This window comes from Phragmites australis, chromosome 9, assembly GCF_958298935.1.
Source record: "Phragmites australis chromosome 9, lpPhrAust1.1, whole genome shotgun sequence".
Taxonomy (NCBI): domain Eukaryota; kingdom Viridiplantae; phylum Streptophyta; class Magnoliopsida; order Poales; family Poaceae; genus Phragmites; species Phragmites australis.
The window spans coordinates 36,203,539-36,220,720 of record NC_084929.1 but is presented as its reverse complement, the minus strand read 5'-3'; the positions used below and the strand labels follow the sequence as shown (position 1 = coordinate 36,220,720).

The following is a 17,182-nucleotide window of genomic DNA, read 5'->3' as shown; positions in this document are numbered from 1 at the left end:
TGAAGTGGGCTTTGCGTGGGCTTGAGGGCCCATGAAGCCCAAGAGGAGCACTCTCTCTCTCATCACCACTTCACTCCACTCCGCGGTGGAGTCCATTTCCGTCCTACCAACGCCTCGCCTTCATCCCCTCCCCTCCCCTCCCCTACCTCGCGGCCGCGGCCCGGCCTACCTGCCCCTGCCTGGCTCCAGGCTCCGAGACGGGGAGATCAAATTGTCGGAGAGCGGTAGCGGAATGGGGGGCTTGGCCACGGAGGCGGAGGCGCCGGCGCTGGATGTGTCGGCTGAGGGCACCCTGCTCTGGCTGCGCCGCCCCAACGGCTCCTGGTGGCCCAGCATCGTGATCTCGCCGCTCGACGTCCCCGACGGCTGCGCCGCTCCGCCGCGCTGCCCCGCCACCCCCATCATGCTCCTCGGCCGCCGCGACGGCGCCACCTTCGTGTACGCACTACGCTCTCCCTCCTGCCTCTCTTCTTCCTCCCTGCTCCGTTCGTGCTCGGTTTCCCACCTCCTGCTTCTTGTTAAAAAAGGAGTTTTGAATTGATTGCGACAGCGAATGGTGTAACCTCGACAAGTGCAAGCGCGTCAAGCCCTTCCGCTGCGGGGAGCTCGACTTCGACCAACGCATCACCAACGCCCAGGCCCTGGCTGCTGCCCGCATTCGCGGCAGCACCACCAAGACCTACAACAAGTGCAGGTACGCCCGCATGGAGGACGCCATTATCCAGGCGCTTCAGATCGAGAGAGCTCGCGCTCTGGAGGCAGAGAGTAAGTCCCGCCACGGGGACACCTGCTCTGCCAAGCCAAACAAGGGGAATGGTGTCACCACAAAGTCTTGTTCGCCTCATGCTGCGGCAAGGGACTCTTCTACTGTGGTTCAACCGCCCTTGCCCAAGAGGAAGCGCAAGACGCCCTATGATTCCGAGGATGATGCGCCTACTGGGTCCCGCCGTATGAGGGACCTCAGCGATATCGGATCCAAGACTGTCCCAATGGAATTGTCCAATGCTGGCACCATCTCTGTTCTAAATCATGATCTGCCTAGTGTTAGTCAGGTGAAAAGGAGTAAGCAGTCTCCTCATTCTACCGCAAAGAGGAGGCATGCCACTGCTGACCAGGACCAACCTTGTGGAGGTTCCAGGAAGAAGGATAGGTCCCGTCCGCTATCAGAGCTGTGCAATGGAGACATGTGGAATGGGTTTAGATCAAATGGCCAAAAGGCTGATGAACAAATCATGGGTGTGGGTACTTGTCCGACCAGTTCCTCTGGCACTTCGAGCTTGGGTACCTCATTGGACAAGACCAGCTCTCATCACTGCGGTGCATTCAAGACAGATGAAGCAAAAGGCACTGAAATCTCCTGCATGACTGGGTTACTCAAGGATGACTTCCGCCATGGGGATGATGCTGTAGAAACTCCCCGCACTGCAGGAAGTATCTTGGAAGCAGGTAAGCCTGCAATAATATTTCATATGTTTCAGTAGCAAAATCTTTTCATAATACCGTATCTTTCAACAATGGCAGTCTTCATTTAGGCTAGCTAGGAGCTAGCTAGACGCATGGACAATGTTGATTACTTGTTTCTGTTTAGCTGCAACAGTTTCTGGAACTGTGGAACATGCACAGCATCGTATACTTAGCCACTGATTTTTTTTGTATTCCTGCTGCTGTTGCCTTCAGCCTCTCTATTTTGTCACCAAGTAGTCATGATGACCGTTTGGCCATTTTCTTATATCCAAAATCTCACTGAACTAAGTACAGGGGCTGGGGAAACCATAAGTTTTTCCATAACTTTCCCTGAGCTGATGGACGATATTGCTCTCGGTTGATCGCAGTATTTTTTTTGTTATGTCTCTGTTGGGAAGTACACAGTTCTTGAAGTACTGACATGTAGTTATGTATAGAATTTAGTTAATATTTTTGTGGAATAGGTGGATTATTGCTTTCGCAGCTTTCAAAATGCTATGCTGTGTCTTATGTGCTCTTAGCTAGATGCACTTGTAATATCGATGACATCTTATCCTCTGACTATCTGACATATGCACTGTTCTGTTCCCATTTCTGAACTTCTGAAGAATACATGACTTATCAACTGTATTTTCACCAGATCATTTGCGGACATATCAACCTTTTGTGTTAACAAAGTATCCTACCTGGAAACACAATAAGAAGTCTACTGACTACAGCAAAGCCGACAAATCTTCCCAATGCAAGAGCGGAAATTTTAAGGTAAAAACTATAATCACTGTTGATCAGGAGGGCAACAACGGGACAAGAGATGCACTAGAGCATGAACACCACGAAACAAGGGCGGTAAAGCACAAGGCACTAAGTACTGGGGTTGTCCTTTTGGAAAAAAAGCCGGCCAAGCATTCTTTGAACAAACCCGCTGAACCTGGTGTTAATATGCATCTTGCAGTATTTCCTGCTGATTCGGATTGTGTTGGTGCAGTTCAGCAGCAACGTTCTGAAAGAAATCGTGATCGTGAAGAGTCATCAGAAACCAAAAGTAATGGTTCAAATTTTGAGAATGGTTCAAGACCAAATCTGGTCTTTGAGTTGCCACTTCAAGTATTGCGACCCCAACAGAGAGCACTCGATCTTGAAAGGTGCCGTGCAGTAAAGCCAATGAAGACTCTGCAATTGAATTCTACCCTTTATGATGTGGAGTTATGTGTGCAGGGGAGCAGCAACAAGGCGCGTCGTGTACCTCTTGTTTCTCTAATGAGTAAATGGAATCGTAGACCCGTTGTGGGATATCCAGTCTCCGTGGAGGTCTCAGATGATGTATTCTGCCATCCTTTATCAAATACAAATGGTCACCACCCAGCTACGAGCGGTGCAGATAGATTACTGAAGGACAAAGCTGAAGGCCTGCAATGCCTTATGCCATCATCACACACATACCGAGCGAAACCCAAAAGCCACAGAAAGACTTCAGGGAAAGAGGTAGACAAGTTATGGCAGCCGCATACTAAAAAACCAGCATCTTCTCCAAGAAAAATGCGGAGGCTTTCCTCCTTTGCTTCGAGCCATAGAGATGGCGACAAGAGAAAGCCAGCTGTGGGGAAAGTTTCTGGACCAACCATTGCGTGCATCCCGCTTCGAGTTGTTTTCAGTAGAATCAATGAAGCGCTAAGCTTTCCAGTGAAATGAGGATACGCATGTCCTAGCTGAGTGGGCTGCTTAGGGGGGGGGGGGGGATGCTTTGCGTTGCCTTGCCTGGGATAAGTTTAGCCAGCCAGGGCACCCCTTTGGTAGCTCCTGTTGTATGTACATCTTTTGCTGTAGCGTTGGGAAATGCTTAGTGCGGCCTAGCATGTTGATGATAGATGTATCGTGTGGCTGTTTGTGATTCATAGCTGTGGTAGATGGGTATCTCCTTTCAAAAGCTAAATTCACTTCATTGTGATATCTAGTGTTTGGTGATGCTATCTATATATAATTTGGGCAGGTGAGGTGCTGCTACCCGCCCAGCCCTCTTCCTCTGTAGGTTACTATTTGCCTTCGGCTGACGACTGGGGGGCCTTGTATCCTTGGCCTGTTGGTCAACATCTGCAGCGCTGGCGTCCGTGAGGGATCGCCTCCGTGGTGTAGGGGAGGGAAGGTAGTGATGCTGCTGCGGCGCCCTAATGGGAGGTGGTGGCGGAGGCACAAGAGGGAGAAAGCAATTGCAGGTCAAGAAAATACTCCCGTTAAACGCAGCCAGCATAAAGAAGAACATTTCATAAGTACAAAATCCCAGTTTCTGTATACAGCATAAACCAACATAGCTACAGACAGATACAAGGCCATGATTCTGACAGAGCCTTTGTGCGCATATTTACAGTTAATGCCGATAATATGTAACTGCTATTACTGGTACTAAATAATACAGAAACTAGCACTAATTGTCTAAGCTCTCGGCTAAGTCTACCAAATCAAGTAATCACATACAGGATACAGTTGTGGGTTACAAGTCATTTTGTTGTCTCTCCATCTGTATTGACTGGAAAATCCGCGCTGCTGATTCTGAGGCAGTACGGGCAGTGTGTGGAACAACCCTAATGATGCGGCCGGTATTGTCCCTGCTCCCAGAGGAGGGTTCAGGTTGCCCGTTTCCAGCTGAAGATGCAGGAAAGGGTGGCGCAGGACCAGACCTCCCTTCACCTTGCAGCCTGCCCAAAGGACTGCTAGCACTACTGCCTTGCAGCTCACTGTCTCTTGATGCGTGGAATCTCCAAATGCCAGCTGACACTGCTTCGCTCCTCAAGTGAGACATGCTACACGAGCTTATTGAATGCTGTTCTTTGTGTCCATTAGGCTGTGAGGCAGCAACATGCCTCGCTTGCTCAACTGCAGAGGCTGAGGCTGCCGGGTTCATCACCGGCATGCTAAAAGGTGGGAAGTACATCGGTGGCATGGGTGGAGGAACAGGAACACCCATGTGTTGCGGCTGATGCGGCATAGGAATACCGTATGGCGAATTCATGAAATCTCCAGCTGTGGATGGGAGGCTTACAGGAGTGCAGCTGGCATAAAATGGGGCCAAGAAACTTCCTGCCGGAAGGCAGGGCCCGGTATAAGGTTTGTAGACAAGTCCTTCAGACGGAGACATGACAGGAACAAGCCACTGATTCGGAGGTGGTGGAGGAATGCACCAACTGGTCTGCTTGTTGTCAGAGGTAGGCATTGCGGGAGGATTACTGCTATTGACACCATTTGTAGCAGCTTGATTATCATGTTGGACTCCAGCTACATCATCTTGAGATGGTGAAGGCTGGTTCCCATCGGTGTTATCCTTTGAGTACTCTAGCTGCTGCAGCGTTGGTTGTACATCATTGTTGTTTTTAGCAGATGGAAGCTGCTTTTCCACATCTCCTCCAGCCAGCTTTTTCTTGCTCGCCACCAAGGCTTTGCCAAGGCATGGATCTCCCTCGATAAGTAGATGTGGAGATGCCGCAATCATCTTCTGCACCTGCTTGCAAGTCAACACAAACAATGGTTATATCAAATTTCCAACACAAAACTATATCCATAAGTTAACCTGCCCATAAGCATGAGCCAGAAGAAGTTATTTATTTGCCAGACTCACTTTGATCAACCTATGCAGCTCGAATACTTGGACAGCAAAAATCCTCTGTTGACTGTATAGAGTTCAAAGAAAAGCAAGTGTAAACAACAAATGAAGGAATTCATACAGTGATTAATAAATTAATACTCCAAGCACGCATCTGACAAAAAGAAAGAGAGGCATGATATGGCATTACATAAAGTACACCAATTGGCATCATCTTTTCTTGTCTAGATTTTTATTTTCTTGGTTCATGAATGTGTGTTGGGAGTGTTTTAAAATGAAATGGGATTTACAAGAAGGGGAGGAGGTCTAATCTATACAGCTTCATGAGTGGTTATCAGAGAACAAAGCTTGAAAACAGTGATAATTTGTGCGATAGACACAGTTGAAAAGCCCGGTGAGGACGTGATGGAACTAAACTATTTGGTCCAGTCAGCAAAACACAAACTGGTACAGGGGCCACCAAGATAGTGTGTGCTCACAGACCTTTCAAGAATACTAAAACAGCAAAATAACATGGACTCAGGTTTTAGAAACTTACTTGACAATAGCTCTCCTAGCTTTCCAAAATTGCTTTGGACCAATAGCACTGACAACATCATCTGGAGAAATCTCCATTCCAGGTAGAGATTCTACTGAGGAATCAGACAAATCATCCCTTTGCTCCACATCGTGATGTGACCTTTTCCTCTTCTCACCTGTCTCTTTTAAGCCATGGTCCAATAGATTAGAATTACCATTCAATTCCATATCAGTATATGATTTAGAGGATGGCAGAGTTCCATTTTTTGGAGGGTTCTGGGTCTCAACAGCATTCTCCCCACTTCTCACCTGATAACCTTCAATTTCAGAATGTTGCTTATCAGCACCATCAAAATTGCTCAACCTGTCCCTATATGAAGATACCTCTGGGTCTGGTCTCCCCAACTTCTCTTTACATGTTTGAAATGATGAAGTTCTCTCTTCGATTTCCAAGTCTATCACCGTTTTTGCTGGTTCTTTCTCCTTAATACTTGGGGACTCCCTCGATTTCGCATCAGAAACATTGATTCCTTCCAAGTGTCTCTTGTCAGCATTCAAACCCTTTGCAGACGATTTAGACATTGTAGGCCCAGTCTTATATGGACTTGTGGTGGGGAAGGGTGTGAACTTTTCTTGGGTAACCACTTTTTCTCGAGTGGAATGTGGAGGTATTCCAGAATATAAGACAGAAGGAACTGTGAAATCATCATCGTTAGTCAACTTCTTCCTGGAAGAATTCTTATTGTTCTCTTTATGTTGTGAACTACACTCCGCAACTGATCCTGCAGCATATGTATCCTTGCTCTTAAGCTGTGTGGATTGCCTCCCAGATTCTGCTCTTGTAGCGTTGCCAGCCAGCCTATTGGAGTTGGTATTCATATGATCTGAAGAACGAACAGGTTCAGTTGAAGGCACACAAAATGATGGGAAGAGGGGTCTATCGTCCCCGCCAACCTACAAGCAAACGTTCAGGGCAGTACTTCATAAGATATAGCAGAAAATATGAATGAAATATAAACTTCACTGATTCATATGTCACCATAAGTTATCCAAGAAAGCACTTCAGGCCAAAGAGGAAAAAAGAGGACCATAGTCCTGTAAACTGTATTAGGTAAGGGGTATCCTATTCCTACCACCATCTCCAAGTTCTATATTGAGTGCAGCTGTGCACACGGATAGGGAGAGCACAAACCACCTGAAAAGAGAAGCTAAAAATAGTAACTGGATTCTGGAAGATGCTTACCTCGATCCACGTCCTCTTTTTTGTGGGTAGAAGTTGCTATTCTTTCAATACAGCGTGGAAAATAAACAAAGAAAATAGCTAGATCATTACTTTCTATTTATCGGTCCAATCATCCTATAAATTTATGTTTTCTACTCATCACTTTCTGCAACCGCTTACAGCGTGATCCAACTGTGGCATGTGCCAAATGGTAACTTGCCCAGCTACTTACCAAAGAAAAAGGTCTTGTGCCATTACTTTAGGCAGCTCTACCCTAACTACATTTTGCACTAGTAACAACCCTTGATTTTTAATGTGTACAGATAAAACTAACTATTGAAATAATGAGTATCCTTTTTCACTTGCCTCTGCTCGACTCTCACACCCCTCACTCCGGAATTAACAGTACGTGAGCATCTGGCAGCACTTGTTGGAAACCATCAAATGGAGAACATCATCGGCAATAAAGTGTGTTTCATTTGTGAAATGGTTCTCGCCTCAACAAGCTGCAGAACATCGAGCCTGTCAATAGAGCGATTATTGATCCTACAGGCCACAGTAGGTCATACACTTGCTTCGGCAATTTCGACAAGCCAGAAAAGCCCTGACAGAATCTGTGCAAGTCGTGGTATGTATCTAACAGATGACACTCTGGCGGCCAAGCTCCTCTCCTAAACGTACGATACTGATATACTCGAAAATGCTTCACATGGAAACCGAAATGAATTCGAAAATGCTTCCTAATATAGTATAGTCCCTGATTCATAATGGACCATTTAATCGACCTAAAAAACCAGCTAGACTGCTAGCGCCAAGCAACCACGCATACAGCAACACATGGAAACCGAAATGAATTCAACGGGCTCACCTGGCTGGGCAACGTGGATGGCACAGTGGAGGTCGCCGCGCCGCCAGAGCCACCGGCAGGGCGGTGCGCTTGCCATGGCGGCGCGGGCGCTGTGGCGTTGGTGGCGAAGCGGTGTGAGGGGACGCTGAAGTGCTCGTAGAGCGCCATCTTGTTCCTGGGCGGCGCGCGGGGGCCGCCCTTGATGGTGTCGTTGACGTGGAGGCGAGGGAAGAGAGGCCCCATCACCTTCTCCGCCGCCTCATCCTTGCCGCCTCCCCGCCTCATCTCGCAATCCGTCGCTAGTAGCACTCAAGCAGCAGCACGGCACCGGCCATGGCCATGGACAAGTTTAGAAGAAGACGACGACGATGACGAGGACTCGATGGCCTGATCCTGTCGGGCCCCCGCGCGCGCACCTCGCGGAGAAGACCCACCACGAATCCCGATCGACCTCCGAATTAAATCCCCGAGCTTTGCGGCAAAAATCCGAGCTTTGCGCGAAAACCGGGGCCGAGGCCGAGGCCGACCGCAAGAGCGCTCAGCGAGACAGGAGGAGATTTCGAGAGCGAAGAAAATTTGGGGGGAGAAATATCTGATGAGTGCAGTACAGCTGATCCGGGGAAGGGGAGGGGAGGGGAGGGGAAAGGAGGCGGAGGAAAGGGAGAGGAGGGGAGGAGGAGGAGGAGGTTGCCACATGGGAACCTCATCCACAGCAAACAGCACACAGCAGACAGCACACAGACTTGCAGAAACCAAAGGGGGACCTCCCGCTCCCGGATTCTTTGTCACTATGAGCTTCCAAATTAAGGCTCCATTGGCGGTCGGAATCGTTTCGGAATATCGGTCATTTTAACAGATCCAGCAGCAAAATGTTTGACGGAGAAATGTTTTTGGACGGATCGCTCCTGGAATCGGCGAAACGGCCTAGGGGTCGTTTCCCTGGTTTCTGATTCTGGGTGATTCTCCATAATCTCTACTAGACATATCAAAACGTGAAAGTTTCAATTTAAATTATTAAAATGTTTCTCATTTTAACACTACGAGAAGAATTATTTAAAATGATGTTTCACCTTTTTCAATTCACTTTCAGATCATTTTCCTTTAAAAATCTAGATCTAAATCCTGCCAAATCATACCTCTTGTATTTTTAAATGGAGAGGATACTTGTTTACTAAGTAAAATAAAATAGGATACCCGTGGGCATCGGTAAGACCACGTCGGACGGACGGAAGCAACTCCAGCGCGCCGGGGCCCACGGTGCTGGAGAACAGCAAGCGAAGGAAAGAAAACTGCTGGTTGCCACTTGCATAAATAAATAAATACCTGTTTATTTATTTATTTATGCTCACGAGACAGCACTTGTGTATATATATGGAAAAACTAATTTTTAAATTTTAAAGGACATATTGCCAACTTCATTCATATATTACAATTAAAGTATATATTACTTTTGATATATGTATATTATTTTTAAATGTATATATTTTTTATAAGTGAAATATATTTTCCGTGAGATATATATACTATATTTTAAAATTTACATATTCCTTTCTAAACACCTATTAAGGGGAGTATGTACACCCGGTGTACAAAGAAAACTATATAGTATATATATTCTGCAAGTACACGTAGCATATCTGCAAAATGCGCATAGGCCAAGCGCGCGCCAGACCGAGCAGCTAACGAGGCTTTGATACGCACGCTAGCCCCACGAATCTGAGTGTGCGCCCACCCACCGCCCCGCATGCCCATTGGAGACCAAACAACAATTACAACCAGTTGCAATTTCGTGCACAGAGGAGTTACAACTATAAGCATATAGTGGTTGCAACTACATGTTACAACTACAAGCATAGAACACAGTTCCACCCACCAACCCCACGAGCTCACTGGATTACTTAGCGAGTTCTCACCTTGTGAGCAGTAATTGTAACTACGTATATAGAGAAGTTATAATATATAATGTAGAGTGATAGTAACTATTAGTTGAAACTACAGATATAGAGTCGTTACACGTATATGTATAGTGAGATTACAACTCGCCAAGATGATTCACTGTAACTAATTGCGACTGTCGGTGTATTCGGAACCAGGGGTCCCTAAGTCCCGAGACCAGGCCGGCCATCCGCCACATGTCACCACCCTGCAAGGTAAGAAGAAGCTAAGTCCCGGGAGAAGGTGCTCGGGGCCGCCGCCTCTGGTCCCCGAGCACCCCAGTTCCCCGATGATCCGCAGAGCCCAAATATCGGGAAAGAAGTGCTCGGGAGAGAGTGCTCGGGGCTGCACGTGGCAGCCCCCGAAGACTCGGTTCCCCGAAGGTCTCACCCAAGTGCTCGGGAGAGAGTGCTCGGGGCTGCACGTGGCAGCCCCCGAAGACTCGGTTCCCCGAAGGTCTCACCCAAGTGCTCCGGAGAGAGTGCTCGGGGCTGCACGTGGCAGCCCCTGAGGACTCGGTTCCCCGAAGGTCTCACCGAAGTGCTCGGGAGAGAGTGCTCGGGGCTGCACGTGGCAGCCCCCGAGGACTCGGTTCCCTAAAGGTCCCACCGAAGTGCTCGGGAGAGAGTGCTCGGGGCTGCACGTGGCAGCCCCCGAGGACTCGGTTCCCCGAAGGTCTCACCGAAGTGCTCGGGAGAGAGTGCTCGGGGCTGCGCGTGGCGGCCCCCGAGGACTCGGTTCCCCGAAGGTTCGCGCAAGATCCTTCGACGATCCGAATGGTCCCATCGTCGGGGTGTCAGCCAGTCAAAAGCCCAATGCCACATTTAATAGGCACGCGCGGCCTGACATCCTGACATTCTCAGCTGCCCACGCCCCAGTGTCAGACCCTGCCATGCCCTGGCAGGGGGGCGTGGGTCCATTAAATGCACGGGTCCCGTCCCGTTTCATCCGAGTGCCTCGGGATAACGTTGCCAGAATCGAAGCGCTCCGCCCGCCACCCTGCCCTGGCAGAAAAACAAGACAGGGTGGGCGCACCGGGCATCTCTGAGGCTGCCCGGTGGGCCCCCTTTATGGCGCCCGAGGGCTTCCACAGTGGCGGGTGGTCGGATGCGCGCCGCATTTCTCCACCGCTCCTGTCACTTCGCCAAGACGAAATGATTACGCCTTTCTCCGTGGCACCTTGGCATTCGCATCCCCTCTTTCCCATTCAGGATATGTCGAGATCGGCGCGCCTATAAAAGGAAAGGATAGAGAACACGTAAAAGGTGTGTGAAGAAGAGGACGCAGATGCTCAAACCAGCTCAAGCCAAGCTAGAACACGAGAGCCTCAAGCTCTCAGTAAGTGGCTCTCTCTTGTAACCAGATACATCCTTAAAGAATTCCCTTCAAAGGTAGATATAACACTCACACAGGAGTAGGGTGTTACGCCCCCGTGCGGCCCGAACCTGTCTAAACCCCGGTGCACCCATCTTTCTCGCACTAGGACGATCATCCCCCACCAGCCACTGCATTTATTTCCGTTTCCCGCTTATTTCCCAAAACAAGCTCGTTCAGGATCATCCCCTCGGCCGAATCTCTAAAAGGGGGTCTCTCGGGATCCCTGCGACAGGAGCTCACCCTCCGACAGCGACCATTTGTATTGTTCAGTATGTTGTAACTAGATTGTCTAATATGTTATAAATGTATTGGTCAGCATGTTATGAATAGAGTGTCTATCATCTTATGACTAGTCCACACTCAAAATTGCATGTGGTAACTAGAGCGTCTATCATTTTATAACTATAGTGTCTACCATTTTGTAATTGTAATGTTCACTATATTATAACTAAAGTGTCCATCATATTATAATTAGTACTCATTCGACAATGCATATCGTAACTAGAGTGTCTACTATGGTGTAACTATATTATCGAGCATGTTGTATTTGGGGAACCGTCTAAATTATATTCTAATTAATTATTAGAGCGATCATTTACACGATCACGATCATGATGATTAACAAGAATCTAATTCCGATAGTCCTGATATGTGTTTTATGCCAAGATTGAAACATATACATTTACACCATGATTCACCATATCAAGACATAATAACAAGAGAGTAATAAAATTAGATTAGAAGTCTTTAAGTAATTATTTCATAATAATTTATACAATGAACACTGGGAAGATAAAAGATAGTTTCATCTTCTAATGGGTTAAAATCACGAAGCAGCAGAAAACACATTAACGACAAAAGATGGGTCGTGCTATGTGCCCATAAGCACCACCCCAAAAGACATCTCCCGATTAGGTAGCACTACTCTTGCCCTTCGCCAACGTCGACGGACGTGAAGTAGCCAAACACTAATTTTTCCTCACCTAAAAAGCAAAGCTACATGAGTACGAAGGTACTGGAAAAACTTATTTCATAATGTGTACTTAATAATAACTCAACTCTAAGGAGATTACATTTGAATATGTGTAGCAAAGAATCGACCACAAAGGTTAAATAGACTTCGTATGCAAAACAGAATTTAACTTAAGGTGTGAGCATCTACACCTAACCATAAGCAACATTCTATCCTGAGATCATTGACATAACACATCTATCATTGGAACCATCTCAACTCGTCATCAACATCACCATCCATTCCCAACATACCATGACAACATCCAAATATCAAAACTCTACAATTGATGTAAATGGACAAAAACATGCTTGTAACCGAGAGTGCAATAATTCGAATTGACCTTACACCCTGCAGGGGTATATCCTTACCCACACGATACTGAATGTATGTGATGTCGTCTAGAGGGGGTGAATAGATATTTCCTAAAAATTAAAACTTCGCAGTGGATTAATAGAATCCAGACACACTAGTTCAATCCGAAGAATATGGGGTCCAAAGACTCCAAGCTAACCCGGATAGTCCGGCATGTGCAGGAAATTAATAAGTGAGCAAAATTAAGCGAGTCTAGTTGGATATAAAGGTTACCATATGTTCTAATTGATGTAAGAGCTTCTTTTAATTAACCACCTGCAATTACAACCACACAAACAAGTAGATCGAGGCAAACCTAAAAAAACAACTAGAACAAGGAAAATATACAAGAATGTATAAGAGGTAAGAATTTGTTTTCCGAAGTTCGGATCAAACAACCCTACGTCTTCGTTGAGGTGCTCATAAAGACCCGTGTCTCTTTCAACTATTGTCCTCATCAAGCGACCATGAAGATCAAGCTTGGGCTTACTCAAGAGTTCTTCTTCGCTTACGGAGACGAGAAGAACCTTTGCAAACTTCCTAGGATACTCCACAAGCTTATATACTCTCCGGGTGATACCCAACCGTAACAGAGCTCTAAGCTCCAAGAGTAAAGAACGTGAATCGATGGCTTGACGATGAGCTCAAATGCTAAATGAATGGATTTAAGCTCACTAGCACTTAATCTTACTCTCCCAACTTAACTCTCAAAATCTAGCAAGATTTAAAGCACTAGAGGAGTTAGAGGGGCTATTGAATGGTTATGAATGAGTTTGTCTCGAGTTGGTTTAGCAGCTCAGTAGCAAATAAAGGAGTGTGTGAGATGGGTATTTAAACCCAGCCTCCAAAACTAGAAGTTATAGTACTTTTTTTACTGATCGGAGTATCCAGGTTCACCCGGAGACTCCGGATTGGGCACTAATGCCCAAACCGAGAGCCCGGCGTGAAGTCTAACTCGGAGACTCTAGACTACTGTCCATAATTTGGAGTATCCACGTTAACCCGGAGACTCTGGGTTGGGCACTCAAGCCCAAACTGAGAGCTCGACTCAGAGTCTAGCTCAGAGACTCCAGGCTACTGTCCAGAATCTGGAGTATCTGTGCTAACCTAGAGACTCTGGGTTCAGACAACTTTGCAACTATCCCGGTGTTTGTGGGTGATTGTATCTATCAACTTTTAGGTCTAAAAGGGTATTTTGAGCACTAAAACACCATCAAGACTAGCAACATGCATCCCTCTTGATAGTATGACATTTCTAAACTCAAATTTGAAAATTAAACAAATTTAAATTTATGAGTAACTACATGTCGCATCTTTTTTTTTGGGACATCAACGTCTTTTAACTTTATTGATGGGACTAAAACATGTTCATAACCTCAATAAAACTCATTAGTTTCTTGATCGTTTGTCATCAATTATTTAACATCCACATAGGGGATCTAGATGCACTTTCAATCTCTCTTTTTTAGTGATTGATGACAACATGATGAACGCTTACAAAAAATATTTAAAATAAAGATTTTGAATTCTGAGATATATGAGCTCCCCTAAATGTGTGCATTAAATAAATTTAAAATTGAGATCAAATGCACATATTTAAAAGAATTATTGCGAGAGCTCCCCCTGTATCTTAGTATCCGTGAGGTGCAAAGAGTGTGAGCGAATATAATAATACGTGATGCGTATAGCCTAATATATCACATAATAAAAGAAAATAGAGAAACAAATATTATACCAAACATCTCATAACATCAGACTAACATACTTAAGTTCTTACAAATTAAAGTTTAATAATAAACACACCATATGGTTCATCACACTTTATTACAGTAGTCTTACATATCCAACATAAATGATAAAAAGTTTGAATAGATAAAAGAGACAAGACACTGCCCAACTCAGAAACTCTAGGTCAACATAAAGACTCCGGGTTGGGGCATAACAGAACAGACAGTTGACACAGGATTTTTCTCGCTCTTTTGCATCAAGCACAAAAAAGAAAAAGAGGAGCAAAGATATAGATCTACTCGTTGTCCTCTTCATAGTCTTCATCTTTGTCTACATCTTCGTTGTCATCATCATCTTCCAGAGGCTTTCTTTGATACCACCCATGTCTTATTCCTCTTCCTCTGTCTCTTATTCCTCATCTTGAGCATGAGAGGTTTCAACACACCCTACAACAGCTTGGGCCTCATTATACCAAGTGCACATGTTCTCAAACACTTCAAACTCGCTTACTTCTTCTTCGGAGGTAATTGGAGAGCAAGGAGGCTCAATCCTCAAATGAGTATGAATGACTTTTTGCCTCTTCTTAATCTCAAATTTATCTTATCTTTGTGTTCCTCTATCTTCATAGCATTGTGGGTGCAAATATTGTAAATAGCCTTGAGGATGCTCTTAATAAAGGATGGTGAGACATGAGAGAAAGATTCACGCTTCGGTGTTTTCCTTTGTGCTTCACTAGGAGCTGAAGATGGAGGAAAAGGTGGCATAGAAGTAAATTATTTTGAGCTTACCAAACTTATCCTATAGGGTCCATGCTTCATTTTCTTAAAGAAAATTTTCTTCGTGACCTTCTCAATCATATACATAATATACGGAGCATAGACACAGCTTCTATTAGGTGTATGGGAAGTAGTATGTATTTCTTTCCAAAGAAAATCCACTACCTTGAAAGGTTCACTCTCATTGGACATTCTACCAAGCAGGTTCCTTGTTATTCTTTGAACAGTATTGATATCGCCGCTTTCAGAGCTAGAGTGAGGCCGATTAAGGAATTAAGACACTTATAAAACATTCTTATGCCTCTAGTTATGTCATAATGGAATATGATAGTTTGTATTTCAGGGATTGTACATGTTTGCTTTTGGTTTGAGATGACAACCTTAGTGTTTCTAGACTACACTGAATTTGAAAAAATAATCCAAACAAAAAGTGGACAACGCCTACTTTAGGAAGAGAATCCATTGTTTAGTGCGCTTTTGCTGACACCTGTTGTTTGCACTTTTATTTACCAACAGGAAATGGAACTGAATTGCATGCATATTTGGAAGATGAAATAGATGAATGAACAACGCATGCTAGGAATGGAAGAATGTAAAACGAAGGAATGGGAGAAAAACATGAATACGGTAGGAATGAATGTGTAAAACAGAAGATTGGAAAAAACACATGAATTTTTTACGTACACAGGAATTAGAATAGCATATTAATTTGATTCTCCCTCTGTTTCACGCTGTCTAATGGAGATGGTCAAGCAGCAGCAAATTCCCAACTTCTGCATCGGATTGTTGTTCTCAGAATCCTTCTTTTGATCTTTCCTATCCCTGAGTCTTGCAATGTCCTCCTCCAGATCTTCTTGAAGGCTATGAGCGAGCTGCTGTGGTGGTGCCTGAGCAACCCCGTGTTGTCACAGCAGGGCGAGATGCAGGCGGGCTCCTTAGCAGCTGGGCAACCTCGAGTTGCGGCTGGGGGAAGGATGCAAGCGAGCTCCTCAGCAGCAGGGCAAGCTCGAGCTGTGATCAAGGGCAACCTTGTCGGAGTGGATTTGATGAGACGTGACATGGAAGATGGCTCTAACAACTCGAGTAGGCAGTGTTAATGTGGCACCATGTTGCGATTAGCAAAGTGGTTAGCTCCTTCAGTCTTCACACACATGAACGTGATTTTTCCAAGAATGAGCTTGGAGCAGATGTTTCCTTTCCTCCATTTTGTACAAAAAAGTAAGCCTTTTCACATCAATTGGGAGATTCATTCATAAGTTCAAAATGCTACATGATGGAATTCCAATCCAAATGAGGAATGGTGGTTAGACAGTGACACACACTAGCAAATTAAAGACAATTTGCGTGAACGGGGCCCAGAGCAATCAGATTGCTCCACAAAAAGATTAGGCTCGATTCCCAGATTTGCATTAGCAGATGTCATTAGATTTGCTATAGCAAAGCAAATAAAGCAAAACATATCTCATATGGGGGGAGGGATGTGGCTGCAAAAGAGAGTGAAAACTAGCTAAGGTGGTTAGCTGGCAGGCTTAGCTAATTATACATCTGTTGTGCCTTACCTCTGTGTGCGGGGACTAGAAGAAACTCGAATTGTCACGGCTACCTTGCCATTGCCATAGGTCCATAGGTGTATCAGAGCAGCTCCAACTATTATTGTCTCTTATTTGCTATGTCATCTCCACATCACATAAAAGATAGTGTAAAAACTAGCTCCTCAACTAGCTAGTTGTAGCACAATCTCCAAAGAAATTGTGGGTCCTATGTGTCCATCCCTCATGCGCTAGCTCAGGTGGTCACAGATTGCTCAGATACTGGTGAATATATTTTCCCAAATATTAACAACAATCACTAAAATAATTTATAGAAATAAATGCAATCACTCCAAACAACTAAGGACATTATGGACATTGCACACTTCATTCAACTCAAAAGGCATCAGTCAAGCCATTCAAAAACAGGGTTACCAAGTGGACACAACTTTTAGAAAAACATCTTCTCCAGAGTCATTAGCCAAAATAGTTTTTGGAAAAGTCACAACCCAAACAAAAAAAATCCTTAAGCTCATCCTGCAAAGAGTGTGCGTCTCATGTATACACCATTCAAGCAAATAACAGCATGTGCTCTATTTCACTCCAAAAGAACGAAATAAAAAACTGCTCTAGGTACCCAACTTGTTGCTCAATAGCCTGGACTTTTGCTATACTTTGAATTAGGAAAATTTGTCTGGCTTAGACGTATGTGCTAATATTTCTTATCAGCAAACTAGTTTCCACATGTTGATGAATGAAAAGGTGCAACAAAATTGCCTTTAGGCTAACCAAAATGTGTGCCAATCTTCATTGTAAAACTATATGAA

The 17,182-nt window shown here is 45.1% G+C and overlaps 2 protein-coding genes across 4 annotated transcripts; one reads left to right on the top strand and one right to left on the bottom strand.

Moving 5' to 3' along the window:
- The first annotated feature begins 31 nt into the window (after positions 1–31).
- Positions 32–3,489, top strand: LOC133929547 (uncharacterized protein At1g51745-like). 3 transcript variants are annotated; one of them, XM_062376350.1, is made up of 5 exons: positions 32–438; positions 551–1,446; positions 2,105–2,226; positions 2,450–2,606; positions 2,680–2,874. In XM_062376350.1, the coding sequence occupies exons 1-5, from the start codon at positions 32–34 to the stop codon at positions 2,727–2,729; spliced, it is 1,632 nt and encodes a 543-aa protein (XP_062232334.1). In that variant the 3' UTR covers positions 2,730–2,874. The 3 variants fall into 3 exon arrangements, with proteins under 3 accessions (XP_062232334.1, XP_062232333.1, XP_062232332.1); XM_062376349.1 differs by having other exon boundaries at positions 2,105–2,606; positions 2,680–2,867; XM_062376348.1 differs by having other exon boundaries at positions 2,105–3,489.
- Positions 3,490–3,698: 209 nt separating this feature from the next.
- Positions 3,699–8,406, bottom strand: LOC133929549 (ELF3-like protein 2). Its single transcript, XM_062376351.1, has 4 exons — positions 7,666–8,406; positions 5,595–6,529; positions 5,072–5,123; positions 3,699–4,954 (listed from the first exon to the last, which is right to left on the bottom strand). Exons 1-4 carry the CDS (start codon positions 7,927–7,929, stop codon positions 3,950–3,952), a joined length of 2,256 nt encoding a protein of 751 aa, XP_062232335.1. The 5' UTR covers positions 7,930–8,406; the 3' UTR covers positions 3,699–3,949.
- Positions 8,407–17,182: the final 8,776 nt, after the last annotated feature.